Below are 19,713 nucleotides of genomic sequence, written 5' to 3' on the forward strand. Positions count from 1 at the left end.
ATTGAAAAATCCTCTAGAGATTTTCACATTCTTGCATAACGATTTCTACATTATAGTGTATGCTGTTCTTTCACTTCTTCATTTTCTTGATTTCTTTTCGTAAGCGTTCATTTTAAATATTCAATCAAAAATGCAATAATCTAAACAGGCACCCTCTTATCCAACTCACCTCGTGTTCACGTTCACTGAAATATTTCTCATAGGCCAACACGAAACTGACTTTGTGCACTACCTCTTCAATTGCCTCTCTTAGACTATCTTCACAAATGTTTGTCAACTCAATAAGTTGTTTATCATCCCATGTTCTCAGGATCTCAGTAATTATGAACATCGGATCTGTGGAGAAAACTGGTGTTAGAACAGAATATTTACATAATGTCTATCCTGATGGGGATTCCAATCCTTCCTTTGCAAAAAAAAGGCTTCATGTAAAATATATATTAATTTACTTTTGCCTTCCCTTACCCTCCACAGCACCTCAGTGTTCATGTCCTTCATCTGGATTGTCTGTTAAGGATACCCCTTTTCATGTACACTCAGAAATATCCAATGCTTTACAAATATGCCTGATATACTGGCTGCCCCTTAGAAATGCATGTTTCAATTAGATCACCTCTTACTTCTAACAAATGAGTATCAAACACACTTATTTTACATTTCCTCAGGAATCATCCCAGCGAATGTTTCATTTATTTTCTCTGAGCAAATTCAAATGTTATGAACAACATCATTGTAGCTTTGTAACTTTGTACCTGCAGCTGTTCAATCTGACAGCCACTACCACAAAGTAATGGCAGTCAATCTTGAATGGCAGACATAAAGTATCCTCTGGATAATTTCTTCTGTCAGTATTACTCATTACCTGCTCTTACACAATGTCCAGTTTATCTGTGCCTCTTGGACCCAAGAGGACATTTTCCCTGCAGGTTTATATGGCAGTGCAATCCCACAATATGGCGGTACTGCTTTGTTCTTTGTATATTTGCCCCCGGCACTGAAGCTGGCCTCCTGCACTGCGATCCAGACATTTGCTTGGTTGAACAGTGACACTCCAAGTTTCTATTACTAGGGAACCAAAGGTTAAGGCTCCCACCAATGATACCTCTTTATACTGTCTAACACTCTGTGCCGGGGTGGCCAACCTATGGCGCATGTGGCAAAAGTAGCGCATTGGATGATTAGAAGTGGCGCATTGCACCCCAGTGATAATAATAAAAAAGTAAGCCTACTCATACAAAAAGTATTAACCAAAAACCAATTTGTAGAAAAAAAATCTATAACAAGAATTCAAGTAGCTTAGAGCTAGAAGTGGGTTTTACTGAGAATAAATCTAAAACTTGGCAATTATTTTTAGCGATTTTATTATTTTGTGCACATCATTTGGCGAATGTCATCTTCTTTCACATTAATCTGTCTTCAATTTTTAAAAAAATGTTTAATGAGTCAAACTAGGAAAGAAGGACTGTAGTTCTGCAGTCGTTCCATAACTGTTCAATACACATTTGATACTTATTTGATCCTGAGGTGCCAGGCGTCTGCACCAGCGGTGCGTCGCAGGTTTTTGTCAGTCAGTTTGCAATTGACACGTGTGCTACGGAGTTGTGCTTTGTTCGTCCTTTGTGAACGTTTGCAGTTTTGTACTTCCTTGAAAATTAAGCCTTGTTTTTACATTCAGTTACCCATCACAGTGCAAAAGAAAATGAGCAAAAGAAAAGCAGAAAGTGATAGTAAACGTGAATTCAATGAATAGTGGGAAAATGAGTTCTTATTTATAGTGGGTCTGTCAGAAAGACTGTTGTGCATTGTTTGTGAAAACACTTTCTCACATAATAAAAGACATGATCTTAATAGACACTATAAACCACAACATCGGACTCAAATAGAAGGGAAACTGAAGCTAGTGCTTGGATCTGAGTTACGGAAAGAATATGTAAGATTCAAAATTAAGATGTGCGTTTCTGAAAGAGGTCTGGGTTAAAGTCAAAGGACAAATGTGATTTAATTATGTCTGAGGACAAAGGTGATTTAATTATGTCCCGGGACAAATGTGATTTAATTATGTCTGGGTTAAAGTCTGTAAACAAATGTGATTTAATTATGAATGCAGAAGCCCTGACAAGATTAACTGTTTGTGGAATCATTGAAGTCCTGAGATATGGACTATTGTTTTACAGAAACGTGTAAAAAAACAACTCCAAATATGGAATGGGAAAACACTGTGTACCTCCCGAGTCAGGGAGGGGAGGGGTAAGGAAGAAGGATAAAACCTGCTGCCCTGTAAGGTTCAGGGTTCCCTTCTCTGAGGGGGCCCAGCTCTGCAGAACTGTTAATAAACTTTGTTTCCTTGAATTTGTCTTGAAGCCATTATTCGGGAGCGTGGCTCGTTTCTGACAACTTGGGGTGCTCGTCCGGGATCCACACTCCAGCCGTGAGGGGGGCAAGGAAGGACATCGGAGAAGGTGCACCCTGCCGAGTTCGGCAGTCCCTGATTCCTTGCTCGTCGCCCCACGCAGCTTGAGCGAGTGATATCCGGCGGACTCAAGGAAACAAAGAGGGGTTGTCGAGGCAGTTGAGACAGTGAGTGATCGAGTAATTTCTGTGCACAGGACCCAGGTAAGAAATTGAATTCCTGTAGAGACGTAGTACACAAGAATCGTGGAGCTGCGGGGTTCCTGCGGGTGGATCCTCCTGTAGAGACGTAGTACACGAGAATCGTGGAGCTGCGGGGTTCCTGCAGGTGATTCCTCCTGTAGAGACGTAGTACACGAGAATTGTGGAACTGCGGGGTGCCTGCAGGTGAATTCCTGGGCGATCGTGGGAATACAGGTTCCGGAATTGGACAGGAGTGACCGAGCTAGGTGGGTCACATTCAAATTAAATTCCTGCAGAGACGTAGTGCACGAGAATTGTGGAATTACGGGGTGCCTGCGGGTGGATTGGAACCGAGCAAGTCCTCGAGATGGGGAATAAGGGGTCTAAGAGAGAAAAGGGTAAAGGAAATCCAGGCGCCAATGATGAAAAATACCCCGGGGTACCCCCTGATAGTCCGTTGGGACGGATGCTAGAAAATTGGGATTACGGGAGGCGAAAAGGGAAGTCAAAGAGAAAGATGATACAGTATTGTGAATTCTGGTCCTGCCAGCTGATCCAAGGGTCGGCTGTGTGGTGGCCTAAGTTCGGGTCTAGCGAGGATTGGGTACAACAAGCCCTTAATCTGTACGTGAATTCAAAACCTAACGTTAAACCCGAAGAAAGTGATTTTGCCCTATGCTGGTTACCAACGACAAATAGTTATAAATTGAAAATGATAAATGAAGAGGGACAGAAAAAGAATACATGGGAGGTGCTCGACCACCTGCCGCCCCCATATGTGCCCCCTACCGCTCCGCAAATCGAAGACCCTGAGACGGAGGTTGGCCAACAGCTGATTCGTGTTGAATTTGTATCGAAAGCATGGCCAGATAAAAAAAAAACTGGAAAAACTAGAAGATTGGAATACTAAACCCTTAAGTGAACTACTTAGGGAGACACAGAAAGTGTTTGTAAGAAGGGATGAAGAGAAGCAGAAGACGGCAAGGATAATGGTTCAGACAGTGCGACAAGTAACCTCAGATAGTAGAGAGAGAGAGACGGGGACCATGGTTGGATCGAGGTAGTAGCCAGGAGCAAGGAGGAGGGCTAAGGAAGGCTTTAAGATGTTTTCACTGCAACGAAGAAGGACACTTCAGGCGCAAGTGCCCCAGATACCGACGGGAAGTGCGCTCGTACGCTATGATGGAAGATGAAGACTAGGGAGGTCGGGGGTTCCACCCCTTGGGGATGGATCATCGGCAGGAACCCCTGATAAACTTAAAAGTAGGTCCCCAAGGGTGTGACACAACCTTCATGGTCGACTCAGGAGCTGAAAGATCGAGTATAATAGAGATACCATCAGGGACCCAGACCGGAGCAAAATTGATGGGAGTATCTGGTATTGGAGGCAAAATAATACAAGTACCTGTTATAGAAAACGTGAAAATTGAACATGAGGATAGGGTAACGGGACAGGACCTACTTTTGTTACCCTCTGCGGGATTCAACCTGCTCGGGCGGGATCTGCAAGTCAGGCTAGGCATCGGGACTGTGCCCAGGAACGGGAAGATAACGGTACAGCTGTTTGCCCTCAGGGAAGAAGACGATAGAAAAATAAGCCTGGAGGTATGGTACAAGGAAGGAAACCGGGGGGGGGGGGGTTTGAACGTCCCCCCCTTGCAAATCTCGCTATTACCTAACAGTTCGCCAGTACGGAGAAAACAGTACCCTATTTCAATGGAAGGGAGGAAAGGCCTGCAACCGGTAACAGAAGGACTGATCGCAGATGGACTTTTGGAAGAGTGTATGTCAGCGAATAAACAAGAAAGTGATGCGATCCATCCCAAGAGGCGGCCAACCCCTGGCCATGAGACCCTTCCATAGGATCGAAATCGACTTCACCGAGCTGCCCCAAGTGCAGAGATGGAAATACTTATTGGTAATCGTGGATCACTTTACACGCTGGGTGGAAGCATACCCAACTACTAAGGCAGATGCGCCCACAGTAGCTCGAATACTACTTGAGAACATAATCCCCAGATATGGAATTGTGGGGTCCATAGACTCTGACCGGGGGACACACTTCGCCTCCAAGACGCACCAGTTAATTTGCGATGCACTTGATATCGAATGGAAGTACCATACCCCGTGGCATCCCCAGAGTTCGGGAAGACTAGAACGAATGAACAGCACCCTGAAGGCACAGCTAACCAAGTTGATGTTAGAAACCAAGCTACCATGGACCAAGTGTTTGCCGATCGCTCTCCTGAGAATACGTACAGCGCCCCGGAAGGACATAGGAGTATCTCCTTATGAGATGCTCTTTGGACTGCCATATTGGAATAAAATAGAGGGGTATCCCACACTACAGGGGGGTGATTTATTTGTAAAGAACAATTTACTGGCCTTGTCCTGTTCCTTTGCAGAACTGCGGAAAAAGGGTCTCTTGGCCCAGACTCCGCCGCTCGACTTTGCTTTACATCAGATCGTGCCTGGAGATTGGGTTCTGGTAAGGACCTGGAAGCCGGAGATGTCACAGCCACAGTGGGAAGGCCCCTTCCAGGTCCTGCTCACGACTGAAGCTGCAGTTCGGACAAAAGAAAAAGGGTGGACACACGTGTCAAGAATAAAGGGGCCTGTGAAGCCTGAGAGTGGTGACGAGTGGACCTGTGAACGAGGAGAAGAACCGTTGGTGGTGAAGCTAAAAAGGCAGCAAAAATGAACTCTATGTGGACTGTAACATTATTGACTGTAATATATTTGATTCTATATGTCGGGGAAATTGAAGGGAAATGTGACAAGTGCAGAACCGTGGTACGAGTGGGGCAGAGGGTGTTCCCAGGATCATTTGTGTCCCACTCGCATGTAAATGACCGTTGTTATGATAAAAGCAGAAGGGTGTTGGGAAAATGGTAAGCCGTACTATCAGGTCTATAATAAAGGCGGTTGGTGGCGAACAGTACTCTGGATGGTGGGAGGTGGATTAATGAGTCTGATGCTTTTACCCTGCCTCATTCCCTGTGTACAAGCACTAATAAGACGAAGTGTGTCACAACTTCAGGCAATAGCAATACCTCAGCACGGCACTGGCATTGGAGCTGTTGGCAAAACAGCAGAGTCAGATGCGAACAGCAATATACCAGAACAGGCTGGCTGTGGATTACCTATTGGCCTCTGAAGGCGGGGTATGTGGGAAGTTCAATCTTACAAACTGTTGCCTTAAGATAGACGACAGTGGAAAGGCCGTGTTAAAAATATCCGACAAAATTCGGAAACTGGCCCACGTGCCAGCACAAACCTGGAGATCCCTGGGGAACATGAGTTGGCTAGACGGGCTACTGGGAGGTAGTTGGTGGCGCACCGCTCTCCTAGTAGCAGGCGGGGGTCTAATGATTCTCTTACTTTTGCCGTGTGTGATTCCTTGTATACGAACACTGATCAGGCGCAGTATTCCAGCTCCAGGCAGTAGCGATACCCCAACATGGGACAAACGAGCTAAAACTTATGCTATTAAAGAAGAAAGTTGACCCTCCACGGGGGGCAGAGGAAGGACGGTGGGCCCCCTGGAAAGAGGAGAAATGCTAGCTGCTACGCACATCTTAAAAAGAAAAAGGGTGGAATTGTAAGATTCAAAATTAAGATGTGCGTTTCTGAAAGAGGTCTGGGTTAAAGTCAAAGGACAAATGTGATTTAATTATGTCTGAGGACAAAGGTGATTTAATTATGTCCGGGGACAAATGTGATTTAATTATGTCTGGGTTAAAGTCTGTAAACAAATGTGATTTAATTATGAATGCAGAAGCCCTGACAAGATTAACTGTTTGTGGAATCATTGAAGTCCTGAGATACGGACTATTGTTTTACAGAAACGTGTAAAAAAACAACTCCAAATATGGAATGGGAAAACACTGTGTACCTCCCGAGTCAGGGAGGGGGGGTGGTAAGGAAGAAGGATAAAACCTGCTGCCCTGTAAGGTTCAGGGTTCCCTTCTCTGAGGGGGCCCAGCTCTGCAGAACTGTTAATAAACTTTGTTTCCTTGAATTTGTCTTGAAGCCATTATTCGGGAGCGTGGCTCGTTTCTGACAGAATACATGATTAAGAAAAAGGAAGAAATCAAAAGAAGACAAAATATATTTGTTAAAAGAAGTTGTGAAAGTTTGGTGATGACAGAAGCATCCTACAAAATTGCTTTAGTTTTGCCCAAAAAATGGAAGTCTTTCTCTGATGGAGAAGAAATTTTAAGCCTTGTCTCCAAATATTTGCAAGATGTCTTGGTGATAAAAATATCAAAAGGAAAGTAGATGAATTTGCTCTGTCAAAGCAAACAGTTACGAGAAGCACTGAAGAATTCTCTCATGATGTATCTGAGCAACTGAAAGACCTTGTCCATGCTTGTACTTCCTTTTCTTTAGCTTTGAACAAATCTGCTGACATATGTGATATAGCCCTGTTAAGCATTTTTATAAGAGGTATTGATGATAATTTTAATGTCTTTGAAGAACTTATCGGTCTTGAGTCGCTTCATGGAAAAACAAGAGGATCAGACATATTTGACAAAGTAAAATCATGCCTAGAAAATCCACAACTAGATTCTAGTAAACTCATCGGTGTTTGTACTGACAGAGCGCCGTCAATGATAGGTAAAGCCGCTGGGACTACAGCTTTGCTTGAAAACTTTTTAGTTCATCCTCTACTAAAATATCACTGCATTATACACCAAGATTCACTGTGTGGAAAAACTTTAAATTTGCAGCATGTTATGTTACTGGTTGTGAAATGCATGAATAAAGTTAGAGCAAGAGGATTAAACATACGAGAAATCAGAGAATATTGTGAAATGTCAGATTTGGAATATGGCGATCTTGTCCTTCATTGTGAGGTGTGCTGGCTTTCTACAGAACACGTTCTGTGTAGATTTTGGAAACTGAAAAATACTGTTGATAATTTTCCAGAAGAGAAAAATGAGCTGCCTGAGGAAAGAGCCCTTTTATGTGATAACAACTGGCTATTTGATTTTGCATTTTTAGTTGATGTTATCAGCCATCTCAATGATCTAAATTTGAAACTCCAGGGCAAGAACAAATTGTTTGCTAGCTTAGTAAATGATATCAATGCATTCAAGATGAAGTTAAAACTGTTCACCTCTCAGAAAGAAAATGAGGATTTGAACCACTTTCCGCACTAAAAAGAGCAGAGTGAATGTGCTGAAGATAATGACAATTTTACAAAATATATTGAAAAAAATCAGGTTATTGCAAGAGTCATTTGAAAGTCATTTTTGTGATTTTGCTAAAGAAGAAGACTGCATACTTGCATTTATAAACCCATTTTCACTTTGTTAACAAAAAATCATGAAGATGCCTAGTAACATACAAATGGAACTTATTGACTTGAAAACAAATTCATTATTGAACATGAAATTTGATGAACTTCTCTCAGTCCCAAATGCTTCTGACATGAGTTCTGGCGATCACTGCCCTGTGAACATTTTCCAGAACTAAGAAAATTTGCCCAGAGTTATATCTGTCATTTCTGAACAACGTACGGATGTGAACAAGCATTTTCAGCCATGAAATCGATTAAAAACAAAACGAGGTCACGATTGACTGATTCAAATTTGAAGAATTCTCTACTGCTCTCAGTAACTAATTAAACTCCAAACATTAAAAGCTTGGCGAAATCAAAAAAGACTGAAAACTCTCATTAAGGTAAGTAATGTTTATCTTGTTTTTATATTAAATCTATCATGTAAAAATGCTAAATATGTCTATATTAACATATTTTTACAAGAATTGAATGGGGTTACAAGTTTGGTGCATTTGAACTTGTGCGTGAAAAAACTGACGCATGGAATATAAAAGGTTGGCCACCCCTGCCCTATGCTATCTGATTGTTTTACCACCACCACTTGTGTTATCTTAATTAATATTAATCTCTGTCAGGACGTAAATTACATTTCAAACAAATGTATGACAATACCTCCGGCCATTTCGGCTCCTGGAGTTGCAGAGTCTTTAATCTATATGGACCTCCAATTACTCTAGTGACAAGTAACGTCAGATATAACTCTTTCTATGGAAGAGGAACAATCTTTGGAGGGAGATCTAGAAAACAAAAAAACATGCAATGTATGATGCCGATACGCCATTTGTTAGTACGAATAACCAAAAATATCACCAATGCAGTTGTTTATCCATCATCAATTATGCAGTATATATATATTATACATACACACATATACATACACATACACACATATACATATATATTTTTTGAAGCAGGTATTATGTGTAAACAAGTATGAATATTGCAACACAAAATGTTGGAGGCACTCAGCAAGTTATGGCACATCATACAGCATCCATGAAAGGGAATAAACAGTCAATGTTTTAGGCTGAGGCCCTTCGTCTAGACCAGAGAGGAAGAGGGAGAAGCCAAAATAACGGGTGGGGCAGGGGTAAGGGAAGCATTACAAACTGGTGTGATAGGTGAAAAACAAGTGGGGGGAAGGGGGGGATGAAGTAAAAAGCTTGGAGGTGATAGGTTGAGGTAATCTGATAGGACAGGAGAGAGGACAATGGGAGAAAGGGAAGGATTGGGCACCAGACAGAGGTGATAGGCAGGTGAGAAGAGGAAGGGGGGTAAGAGGAGAGCTAGAATAGGGAATAGATAAAGAGGGGAAAATACCTCCCAACTGTAGCTCCCAATATACTCATTTTCTCCTTAACTGTCCATCACCTCTATCTTGTACCACTCCTCTTTCCCTTTCTCCTATAACCCAGTATCCTCTTCCGTCAGATTCCTCCTTCAGCCCTTTACCTCTTCCACCTATCACATCTAAGATTCTAACTTAATTCCTCTCCTCTTCCATCCACCTACCTTCCCTCTCACCCACTTTCTTCAATCAACTGCCAGCTTGTACTACCGCTTCCACCCCCCCCCCCCAACTTTCCCCTTGCTTTCCAGTCCTGATGTTTCCAGCTGGATTTCCAGCATCTGCAGCATCTTTTGTGAAAATAAATATTGCTATTTGATCACAGATACATACTTCCGGGGCAAATATTTTAAACTCTTTATCAGAGTAAATAAATTTGGAATAGGCCATACAAGAAATTCTGCAGATGCTTGAAATGCACACATATGCTGGGAGGAACTCAAGAGGTCAGGCAGAATCCATGGAAATGAATAAACAACCATTTTCCCTACACAGCCATTTAATATGATTGCGCCTTCACTTCAGTTATTCTATAAAATGAACCAACATGCCAGCTGGAGAGACTTAGAAGACTAAATTCAGGTAGGTCAGGCCATGCCTTGCTAACCTGAATGAATTTTGAGGAGGTGATGAAATTGATCTATGAAGGTAGAGCATTGGATATTGTCTGCATGGATTTTAGTAAGGCACTCAAAAAGGTTTCTCACAATAGGCTCAGCCAAAAGTTTAAGATACATGGAATCCGCAGAGAAATGGTCTTTTGGTATGACTTGAATAAAAAATTCAATAGGTGGGTTAGTATGGTTGCAGACTGGTGGCCAAGTAGATAGTCTAGAATGTTGCCACAGGGCACAGCAGGATTTGATCAGTTCCAAATACGGGCGGAGTAAGAGAAGGCGGCATTTAATCCATCTGAGTGTGAGGTGTTGCACTTTGGGAGAGCAAAATTCAAAGTGAAAGTATACAGTCCATGGTAAGGCACTCAGCAGCAGTAATGTACAGACTGATCTTGGGTCCATCACGCCACAGAAGTGGTCACACAAGTTGATTGGATGGTAAGGAAAGTATATAGCATGCTGGCCTTTATTAGTCAAGGCACTGAGTTCAAGAGTCAGAAAGTTATTCCATTTGTATAAATCTTCAGCATTTGTCACATCTGGATTATTGCTTTCACTTTCAGAAGACACCACATTTGTTTTTTTTCAGCTCAGTTTCCTTGCAGCGGAGACTGACAAGGGGAAATATGCGAGACCTGCAGAAAATTTTGAAGGCCACAGATTGAGTAGATAACAACACATAAAGAATGCATGGCAGTGCCTCCACTTGCTTAGAAATTTGCACAGATTCATCATGCCATCTAAAAATTTGACAACTTCTATACGTGCACAGTGGAGAGTATCCTGACTGGTTCCATTGCGGCCCGGTAGGGGAACACCAATGCCCCAAAGCAGAAAAGCCTGCAAAAACTGGTGGAGACAGCTCAGTCCGCCACAAGCAATGCCCTCCCCGCCACAGATCACATCTACAAGCGCTGCCACAAGAAAGCAGCATCCACTATCAAGAACCCTTATCATCCAGTTCATGCGCTCTTCTTGCTGCTACCATAGGCAAGGAGGTACAGGAGCCTTAGGTCTCACACCACCAGGTTCAGGAACAGTTATTCCCTTCAACCATCCTGTGCCAGTGTGGCTAACATCACTCACCTCAACTCCGAACTGATTCCACAACCTATGGACTCACTTTCAAGGATTCTGCAGCTCATGTTCTCAGTATTACTAATTTTTTAAATTGTATTTGCACAGATCGTCTTCTTTTGCACTCTGGTTGTTTGTCAGTCTTGTGTAGGTTTTCATTGGTTCTATTATATTTCTCTGTTCCACTGTGAATACCTGCGCAAAAATGAAACTCAGTAGTATATGGTGACGTCTATGCATTCTGATAATTAATTCACTTTGAACCTTTTGCCCCCACAGCACAGATACCTAAGACCAGTGGTCATATATTGAAGGTGAAGAGCAGTTGGTTTGGAGGGGATCTTGAGGAGATTTTTTTCACTCCAACAGACATTGTAGTCTGAGACATAACACCTAACAAAGTAGTGAATCAGGTAATCTCACAGTATTTTTGGAGAATCTAGATGAGTTGTTCAAATTTCAAACATACAGTATGCCACGGATCACCTGCTGATAAATAGGATTAGTACAAACAGATCGATGTTTGACATGGGCTCAGTGGGTCAAAGGCATGATTCTCCACTGTATGATCTGTGACTCAGACACAAATATTCTAATTAAGCTATAGGCATACCACCAACTATTTGTTTAAAATCTCTACTTGACATGCCTCATTGAAATCAACATATTTTAACCTTTCACCAATGTTTTTATCCTCAAGGCAAATGGGTGCCCAGGAAGGTATTCACACTAGGGTCAGTGTTGGACAACTTCTCTTCAACAACTGACAACCATTGAAAATTCTGTGTTTTTTTTCCACTAATGTGATATTTGTCTTGCAAAACTGAACCTATCTGTGGCTGAATCAGTCACACCTGATTCAATGAGGTGAATCTACTGTCCAATGAGATCACATCATCTCTGCTTCTAAAATTTAAAATAGCCTTTGTAAGCTTTTGTTTTTATTTAGATTGGAGAGTTACGGCACATTCCACCCATCAAACCCAATGATGACACATTTCCTGCCTACTTCCCTTCACAGGCTTCTCCCTTGAGAACACTATCAATTCACATGACATAGGACACCCCATCACTGTTGCTGGCCTATTATTGTGTCTGGTTTGCTCACTATCACTGTTCTACTTTGGGTATTAGTGTTTGGTTTTCTTCCCTTCCCTGCTTGGTTGCCTCCTGCTTCCCGGTTCTCTCTGTTCCTCAAGAAACCTCTGTCCTCAGTCACTGTTTCTTACTTACCGGTACAAAAGCAAAAAATGAAAGCTATTTGTTGGTTCCTGTTCCTTTCACTTGTGACTGTTCTTCACTGTATATGCTAATCTTCCTTCCTTGGCCCATTTCCCACTTCCTCTTCCTTTGTAAGCCTTGAGTTGAGAGCTTCAATGTTTGGTTGGATTTACAGTAATAGCTAACTCATCATGAGCCTACGATGAGAAGGTTCCACTTATTTTTTTGTGTATTTGAACAGTATGTCTTCCTTTGCACATTAGTTGTTTGTTAGACTTTGTGTGTAGTTTTTCCATTTATATTATATTTCTTTGTTCTACAGTGAATGCCTGCTAGAAAATGAATTTCAAGGTAATATTTGTTGACTTATTTGTACATTGATAATAAACTTAGTCTGAACTTTGAATTTGCAACAGCTCCAGGATCACTATAAGGAGAACATTTATACTTGTTGGAATTGGTTGCTGTTTTGTATGCTTTTAAAAAGGTATTAGTTGAATTAATAAGTTTCTAGCAAGATTAAAATTGTAGTTTCAGTAACACATTTGGAGAAGAAGCTTAGGAGAGACAAGGGCAGCTAATGGCGACTCCTTTGCTTGCACCTTCGGAAACAGCGCTATTTCTAATTTTAATATCTCTATATTTCCCTTTCAGGATTCTTTTGAAGACCCTGACCTGAAGTTACACGCTGACTTTGGTTCTTTGCAGGAATGGGACCCACTCTCAGGGTTTCACGACCGGCTGTTATTCGATATGCCAAGGATGTGACTTAGGAGATTTCCTCGCCTTTGGAGTTCCAGGATCTCAAGGCTCTGGAGACAGGTGGACTGAAGGTCGATGCTTCTGCAGGAATTCGGTATGTCATGGGAGACGGAAGATCGAAAGCAGCAAAATGGCTGCATGGCGAGACCCGAGTTCTTTGGGCACAGAGCTCAGAAAAGCAACACAATGGACTTTTAACATCATAAATCAGCAAGTTGTTTGTTATGTCTCCCCTCTCGGGGAGGGAGACAGAGGGAGAGGGGGAAGGGGAGGGGAGGGGAGGGGAGGGGAGGGGGAGGGAGAGGGAGGGGGGTACGGGGGAGAGAAAGAGAGAGAGAGAGAGAGGGACACACACACACACACACACACACACACACACACACACACACACTACGGTAAGTGGAATACCAGGTGAATGAGTAGTCTTTGGGATACTGCAGGTCTGTGTCTTTGCTGCATGCTTGAGTGCTCAGTCTTGGGTGCCCATGCTCTTTTTTGCTGGTGGAGGGAGGGGGGATCATTGCTTTGCTGCTGCTTACATGTGGGAGGGGGAGGGGGAGGGGGGAGTTGGGGGGATACTTTGGGGTTCTAGCTTTTAACTGTCATTCATTCTTTGGGGGTGCTCCTCTGTTTTTGTGGATGGTTGGAAAGAAAAAGAATTTCAGGATGTATATTGTATACATTTCTCTGACATTAAATGTACCTTTGAAACCTTTGAATATTTTAACATTGTATTTTAACTAGTATTTTTAACGTAATTTCCAAAATATATGCTGTTAGATTCCACCTATTGGTGGCAAAACAATAGACTAGTTATGTAAAGATGAGAAGATCTACAGATACTGGAAATCCAAGCAACAAAATGCAGGAGGAACTCAGCAGATCAGGCAGCATCTATGGAAAAGAGTGAACAGTCGATATTTTGGGCTGAGGCTCATCATCAGTTACATAATAGTTTATCACCCTTTCATTTTTCACTGGCTAAGTGTTAGACACGCTATGTCTGTGTCCTTCATTAATCCTTCGTTTACCCCAGGAATGTAGCCTTAGCTCAGTATAAAAGTGTCAGTCTCTGCAAAAATCGTCATCTTGGCCTTTGGTTTTAGTATCCTGCCTTTGTCTTTTTCTAGTTCTTGCCTTTAGTTCATATGCTCTGTACTTGTTCCTTTGTTTAAACTTTAAGTAAATGATTGTGAAGCAACAAGTTTTCACTCATCCTTGGACTCCTAAAAGAATCTGTGGATCGAAAAGTCATGAGATCCTCAATACTTTACAAAAGGCTGCACAGACCTGTGCGTTGTTTTGCAGTGGAGGTTTGCTGCAACCTCTCCTGTGTCGGCATCTTTAACCATGATGATGACAGGTATTCACAAATTCCAATGCTCTGTAATAAAAAAAAATCACCAGGAGGTTTAAGGAATATCTGAGATGAGTAGGAAGGCATTTAAACTATAAACCCAGGAGCAGAATTAGGTCATTCACCTAACTGAGTCTGCACTGCCCTTCCATCATGGCTGATTTATTACCCAACTTTGCCCCATAATTGTTGGTGCCCTTACTAATTAAGAGCCTATCAAGCTCTTCATAAAATAAACCCAATGACTTGGCCTCCACAGCCATCTGCGGCAAAAAATTCCACAAATTCACCACCCTCTCTGATTAAGAAATCCCTCTTTATCTCTGTTCTGAAGGGACATCTTTGTTCATTGAGGCTGTGCCCTCTGGTCCTAGACTCCCCCACTATTGGAAACATTCTCTTACATCCACTCCATCCAGGCCTTTCAATATTCAACAGGTTTCAATGAGATCCACCAATAATTCTTCCAAACTCCAGCGAGTACAAGCTGAGGGCTATCAAATGTGTCTTGTGTGTTAACCCTTTCATTCCTGGAATCAATCTCATGAATATCCTCTATATCCTCTCTGAAACTAGTACATCATTTCTTAGATAAGGGGCACAAAACTGCTCATCGTATTTCAAGTGCAGTCTGATTAATGCCTCAAAGCCTCATCTTTGCTTTAGTAAACACAAAGTACACTGCAGATGCTGTGGTCAAAGCAACACGCACAACACACTGGAGGAACTCAGCAGGTCGGACAGCATCCGTGGAAACGAGCAGTCAACGTTTCGGGCTGAGACCCTTCGTCAGGACTTCCCACCCTCCCCCCCCCCCCACCTTCTTTATAGGGCCCCTACCCCCTCCCTCTTCAGCCCTGACGAAGGGTCTCAGCCCGAAACGTTGACTGCTCGTTTCCACGGATGCTGTCCGACCTGCTGAGTTCCTCCAGCATGTTTTATGTGTTGTACGTGTTGCTCATCTTTGCTTTGATATTCTAGTCCTCTCAAAATGAATGCTAATATTGCGTTTGCCTTCCTTACCACCGACTCAACCTGTAGGTTAACCTTTAAGGAATGCTGCACTCCCAAGTACCTTTTCAAATCTGATTTCTAAATTTGCTCCTTGTTTAGAAAATAGTCAATGCCTTTATTCCACTACTAAATTGCATGACCATGCATTTCCCTACATTATATTCTACCTGCCACTTCTTTGCCCATTCTCCCAGTCTAAGTCATTCTGCAAACTCCCTGCTTCCTGAACACTATTTGCCCCTCCAGCTATCTTTGTATTATCTGCAAACTTGGTCACAAGGCCAATAACTCCAACGTCCGTATCATTGACCTATAACTTTAAAAAAATGGTTGCACCACCAACCCCTGCGGAACTTTACTAGTCACTGACAGCCAACCAGAAAAGACCCACTTTATTCCTAGCTTTTACCGCCTGCCAGTCAGCCAATCTTCTATCTACCAGTAATACCATGGGGTCTTGTTTAGCAGCTTCATGTGTGGCACCTTGTCAAAGTTTTACTTTGATACACAAAATATTAACTGGTTGGAAACTACATTGACCTTTTCAGGATGCCCATCAGAATTTGCAGTTATCATCCTTCTACTCCCCAATGATTAGAAAGTTTTTCATTCTTTATTTACATACACATAAAATGACTCACACACTGCAAACTCTCCAAATACCCTTTCCTTCTGCTACAAGTCTGTCACACCTGTTCTACAAGTTTTCCCAACTTTCTGCTGAAAGACATTAACCAGAGGGGAAATAATATGCAGGATGCTATATTCCTTGTAGTGCCAGTGGGAGGTTGCTCTGGCAATGGAGGAAATGGCTCACTACAAAACTATTGAAAACGGAAATAACAACCTCAACAACACATGCTATGAGCTTCACATTGACAAAAAAACCAGAACATTCAGCTGATTTGCAATTTCATAGCAGCACTGTTTACCTTTAAGCTCCTTCTGATTTCATTCAATAAATTCACCTTTATTTCCAGCTTTACAGAATATTCAGCAGCGCTGCATCTAGAGATGCATATCCTAAAATAAGACAGTGCTGGAAACGATGTGTCTGCTCCAGAAATCACACAATAAATTCAGTTGTGAAATCCATGAAACTTCCACCTTTATCCAGCTTTACGAAAAAACTATCTACTTTTAAAACAAAGCACTAAATTGATTAAATTAGCTTGAGCATTGTTATTCTGTAACAGATTGTTGAAAGAACAAAAGTAGTAAAATGAGTGGAGAGGTGAAGGTGTGAACACCAGGAGTGTGGGTTCTTCAAGAAGTCTGACAGATCCCGAGATAAGCAGACCACCAATCACTGGGATAAATAGGTGATTTTCAATTTGCATCAAGTGCCAAGTAATCAGTACTCTCTCAACTATTTGCGAACTATTAATGACCATTGCCTAGTCACCTCATTATAGAAGGATGTGGACGTTTTGGAGAGGGTACAGAAGAGATTAACTAGGATGCTCGCTGGATTAGAGGGATGTGCTATAAAGAGCGATTGGACAAACTTGGAGGGTTTTCTCTGCAGCAAGCAACTGAGGGGAGACCCAATCGTATAACTTTTGAGAGGCTGAATACAATGAAGAGTCAGTACCTTTGTCCCAGTGGCAAAATGTCTAAGCATTTAAGGTGAGAGGTTCAAGTGATATGTTGGGGGGGTCAAGTTTTCTTCTAGACACAGAGTATAATGTGTCTGGAATTCCCTTCCTTCATTTTATATCTGATGACTGTGTGCATTTTAACCGAAATTGCCAATGATGCAAAAGTTGGTGGGTTGGAAAACCAAGGACACAAAGAGCCTGCCGAGGGAAATGGATAGACCGTGAGGGCACACAAGTCATCAAACTGGGAAAATGAGAGTTTATCCACTCAGGAAGCAACAACAACAAAAGCCAGAATCTATAAACTTAGTGTGACAGCAATGTTGTGGTACAGAGCTGCCCAGAATTATTCTGTTTGAAACAAAAATATAGCAAATAATCAGGAATTCATATGGAATGTTGGCAAGGCTGTGGAGTATCAAAGTGGGAAAGTTTAGGTACAACATTTAATAGGGGTGATAGGGACAGCAGGCATGGACTGGTTGGGTACCTTCAGACTTGCAAACGTGCTACTTCTTCTGTATTTGTGGCTCGAAATGTTGAACTCACCAACCTAGAAAGCCCATAGCTTTTGTCAAAGCTGGAAACCATCCATGGCCTCAGCCCAGATCACCAGCAGGCTTGCTTACTCTGGTGTCTGACTAGAAACTGTAAGTCGATCATAGCAAGCAATTAAAGTTCCCCGACTTGTTCACATCATCACCAAGTTGACACCCAGAAGGCACAGTTTTAAGGTGCTATGGAAGTTGGTACAGAGAAGATGTCAGGGGTAAGTTGTTTTATGCAGAGAGTCGTGAGTGCGTGGAATGGGTTGCCAGCGACAGTAGTGGAGACAGGTACAATAGGGTCTTTTAAGAGACTCATGGATAGGTACATGGAGCTTATAAAAATAGAGGGCTATGGGTAACCCTAGGTAATTTCTAAAGTAAGTACATGTTCGGCACAGCATTGTGGGCCGAAGGGCCTGTATTATGCTGTAGTTTTTCTATGTTTCTGTGTTTCTATGACACAGTCATTCTGTCAGAAAGCTGAAGCAGATGGTTATGGTATAACGGAGGAAGACCGGATTGAGCAGGCGTTTGAGCATAAGGAAGCCAAGTACTGGGAGTTGGTACCAAAGACAAGGGAGGAGGCCACGATGTAAGCTTATAGAGGAGGGGCGTAAAGGTTTTGCTGGCTGCTCGCTTTGCAGAGCCTACTCTCTCCTTGGCATTACGGGCGCTGCAAAGAAATGAGACATCAGACCGTCACAGGGGCTGCTGAGTGAGCCTCCATACAGCTATGGATCAAGAGGTGTGACCCGTGGACCAACGCTGCTGGGGCACAAACCCGGATTGCCTGGGAGAGGGTGGTGAGGCTGACGTTGAAAGATCCGAAACACCCGATTACCCAGGTTACATCGCTGATGTGTCCCAGCGCATGCTAGGATGTGTCTCTCTCCAAACAGCCATTTACCACACGGGCTGTACTTGATGGGGCTAGCAGCTCACAAATCTTGACCAATGTCAATGAATAGTTGTGTTCAAACGATACACACAGGTGGAAACGTGGAAACATTAATGACTAATAAAATGCCAGAGAACAAGACTAGAAAAATCATTTCAATTATGCAGAAATATTAGAGAGCCTGGATTCTTGCTTTGGAAAAGGTGTGGGGGGGTGGGGTTCGGGGAATAAAATTATGTACAAATTTTTGCGGAGCTCGGATTGAGTAATTGGATACGCTCTATTTCCGATAAAAGGTTCAAATATCAGGAATCACAAGGATTTTTGCCTATTAGCAGGGTTGGTCGTTATCAGCTAACCACTAACTCCTTCTAACTAGCCTCTGCAGCAAGTAAACACACATGCATGCGCGTACTGTACTGCCGGTACCCTGTTTAACTTTCCCCTTCCGCAGTGTGCCGAATGGCCGCTCCCTGCGTCCCAGGACAGTTACCGTCATGATTCAGATCTCATTACTGGACACTGCTGGTGGAGACAGAGCCACAACTGAAAGGATGGGTTCAATCCTGGCGATCAGTCACCACCCTCACCGACCCTCCGTTCCCAGAACAGAAGCACCTGGGCATTCGTGGCAGCTCGGCGTTAGGCAGCCCTGTTGTAAAGCCTCGCTAACCGGGGCGACCTCAGCCGGCACTGCGCAGGAGGCGGAACAGCACTGCATGTCTCGAATTTTAACTGGAGTCACTTCCCAACCGGCGGGAAATACTCACCGATAGGAAATTGTTGCCCCCGGGCCGTGAGCTTTCCTTCCGCTTCTCGCCCTAGGGTTTGAGAGTCCTCTCCCTCTCCCAACCCTGTCAACAACCCGCTACAACTAAAATCAAATACGAAACTACCGGCCTTCCGAGACTGTCAACCGAGTGAGCATGCGCAGATGTCATCGGAACTCCGACCTGAGCCTTCACAGACAATCCCCACCCTGTTACATTTTCTGGTTTAGTTAAAATTTACAACTGTTAATATATGTGTGTGTGTGTGTGTGTGTGTGTGTGTGTGTGTGTGTGTGTGTGTGTGTGTGTGTGTGTGTGTGTGTGTGTGTGTGTGTGTGTGTGTGTGTGTAAATAGAACGGAAAAAGCTACAAAGAGATCCGGAGTAACAATTATTTCATTCTCCTTTACACCTGTATACTGGAAATTACATTAAACAATCTTGATTCTTGAAGCGGATACAGCCCACCCACCATTGAGCACATCTGGAAGAAGCGGTACCACAGGAAAGCAGCATCTATCATCAAGGACCTCAACCACCCAGGCCATGCTCCCCTCTCGCT

At 42.9% G+C, this 19,713-nt stretch overlaps 1 protein-coding gene across 3 annotated transcripts in view; it reads right to left on the bottom strand.

The window, feature by feature from the left end:
* The window catches only part of LOC140734684 (NACHT, LRR and PYD domains-containing protein 3-like), a 43,077-nt gene extending 23,789 nt beyond the window's left edge, over positions 1 to 19,288 (bottom strand). Inside the window, exons 1-5 of one of the 3 annotated variants that reach the window (XM_073058982.1) lie at positions 19,153 to 19,288; positions 14,255 to 14,348; positions 10,991 to 11,176; positions 8,552 to 8,676; positions 170 to 336 (exon numbers count right to left, since the gene is read on the bottom strand). In XM_073058982.1, the coding sequence (XP_072915083.1) occupies positions 170 to 336; positions 8,552 to 8,561 (177 nt within the window). In that variant the 5' untranslated portion in view covers positions 8,562 to 8,676; positions 10,991 to 11,176; positions 14,255 to 14,348; positions 19,153 to 19,288. Of the gene's footprint in view, positions 1 to 169; positions 349 to 8,551; positions 8,677 to 10,990; positions 11,177 to 14,254; positions 14,349 to 19,152 lie in introns of all 3 variants that reach the window. The other 2 variants (XM_073058980.1, XM_073058981.1) reach the window with 2 other exon arrangements.
* Positions 19,289 to 19,713: the final 425 nt, after the last annotated feature.

Source organism: Hemitrygon akajei, chromosome 10, assembly GCF_048418815.1.
Source record: "Hemitrygon akajei chromosome 10, sHemAka1.3, whole genome shotgun sequence".
NCBI lineage: Eukaryota > Metazoa > Chordata > Chondrichthyes > Myliobatiformes > Dasyatidae > Hemitrygon > Hemitrygon akajei.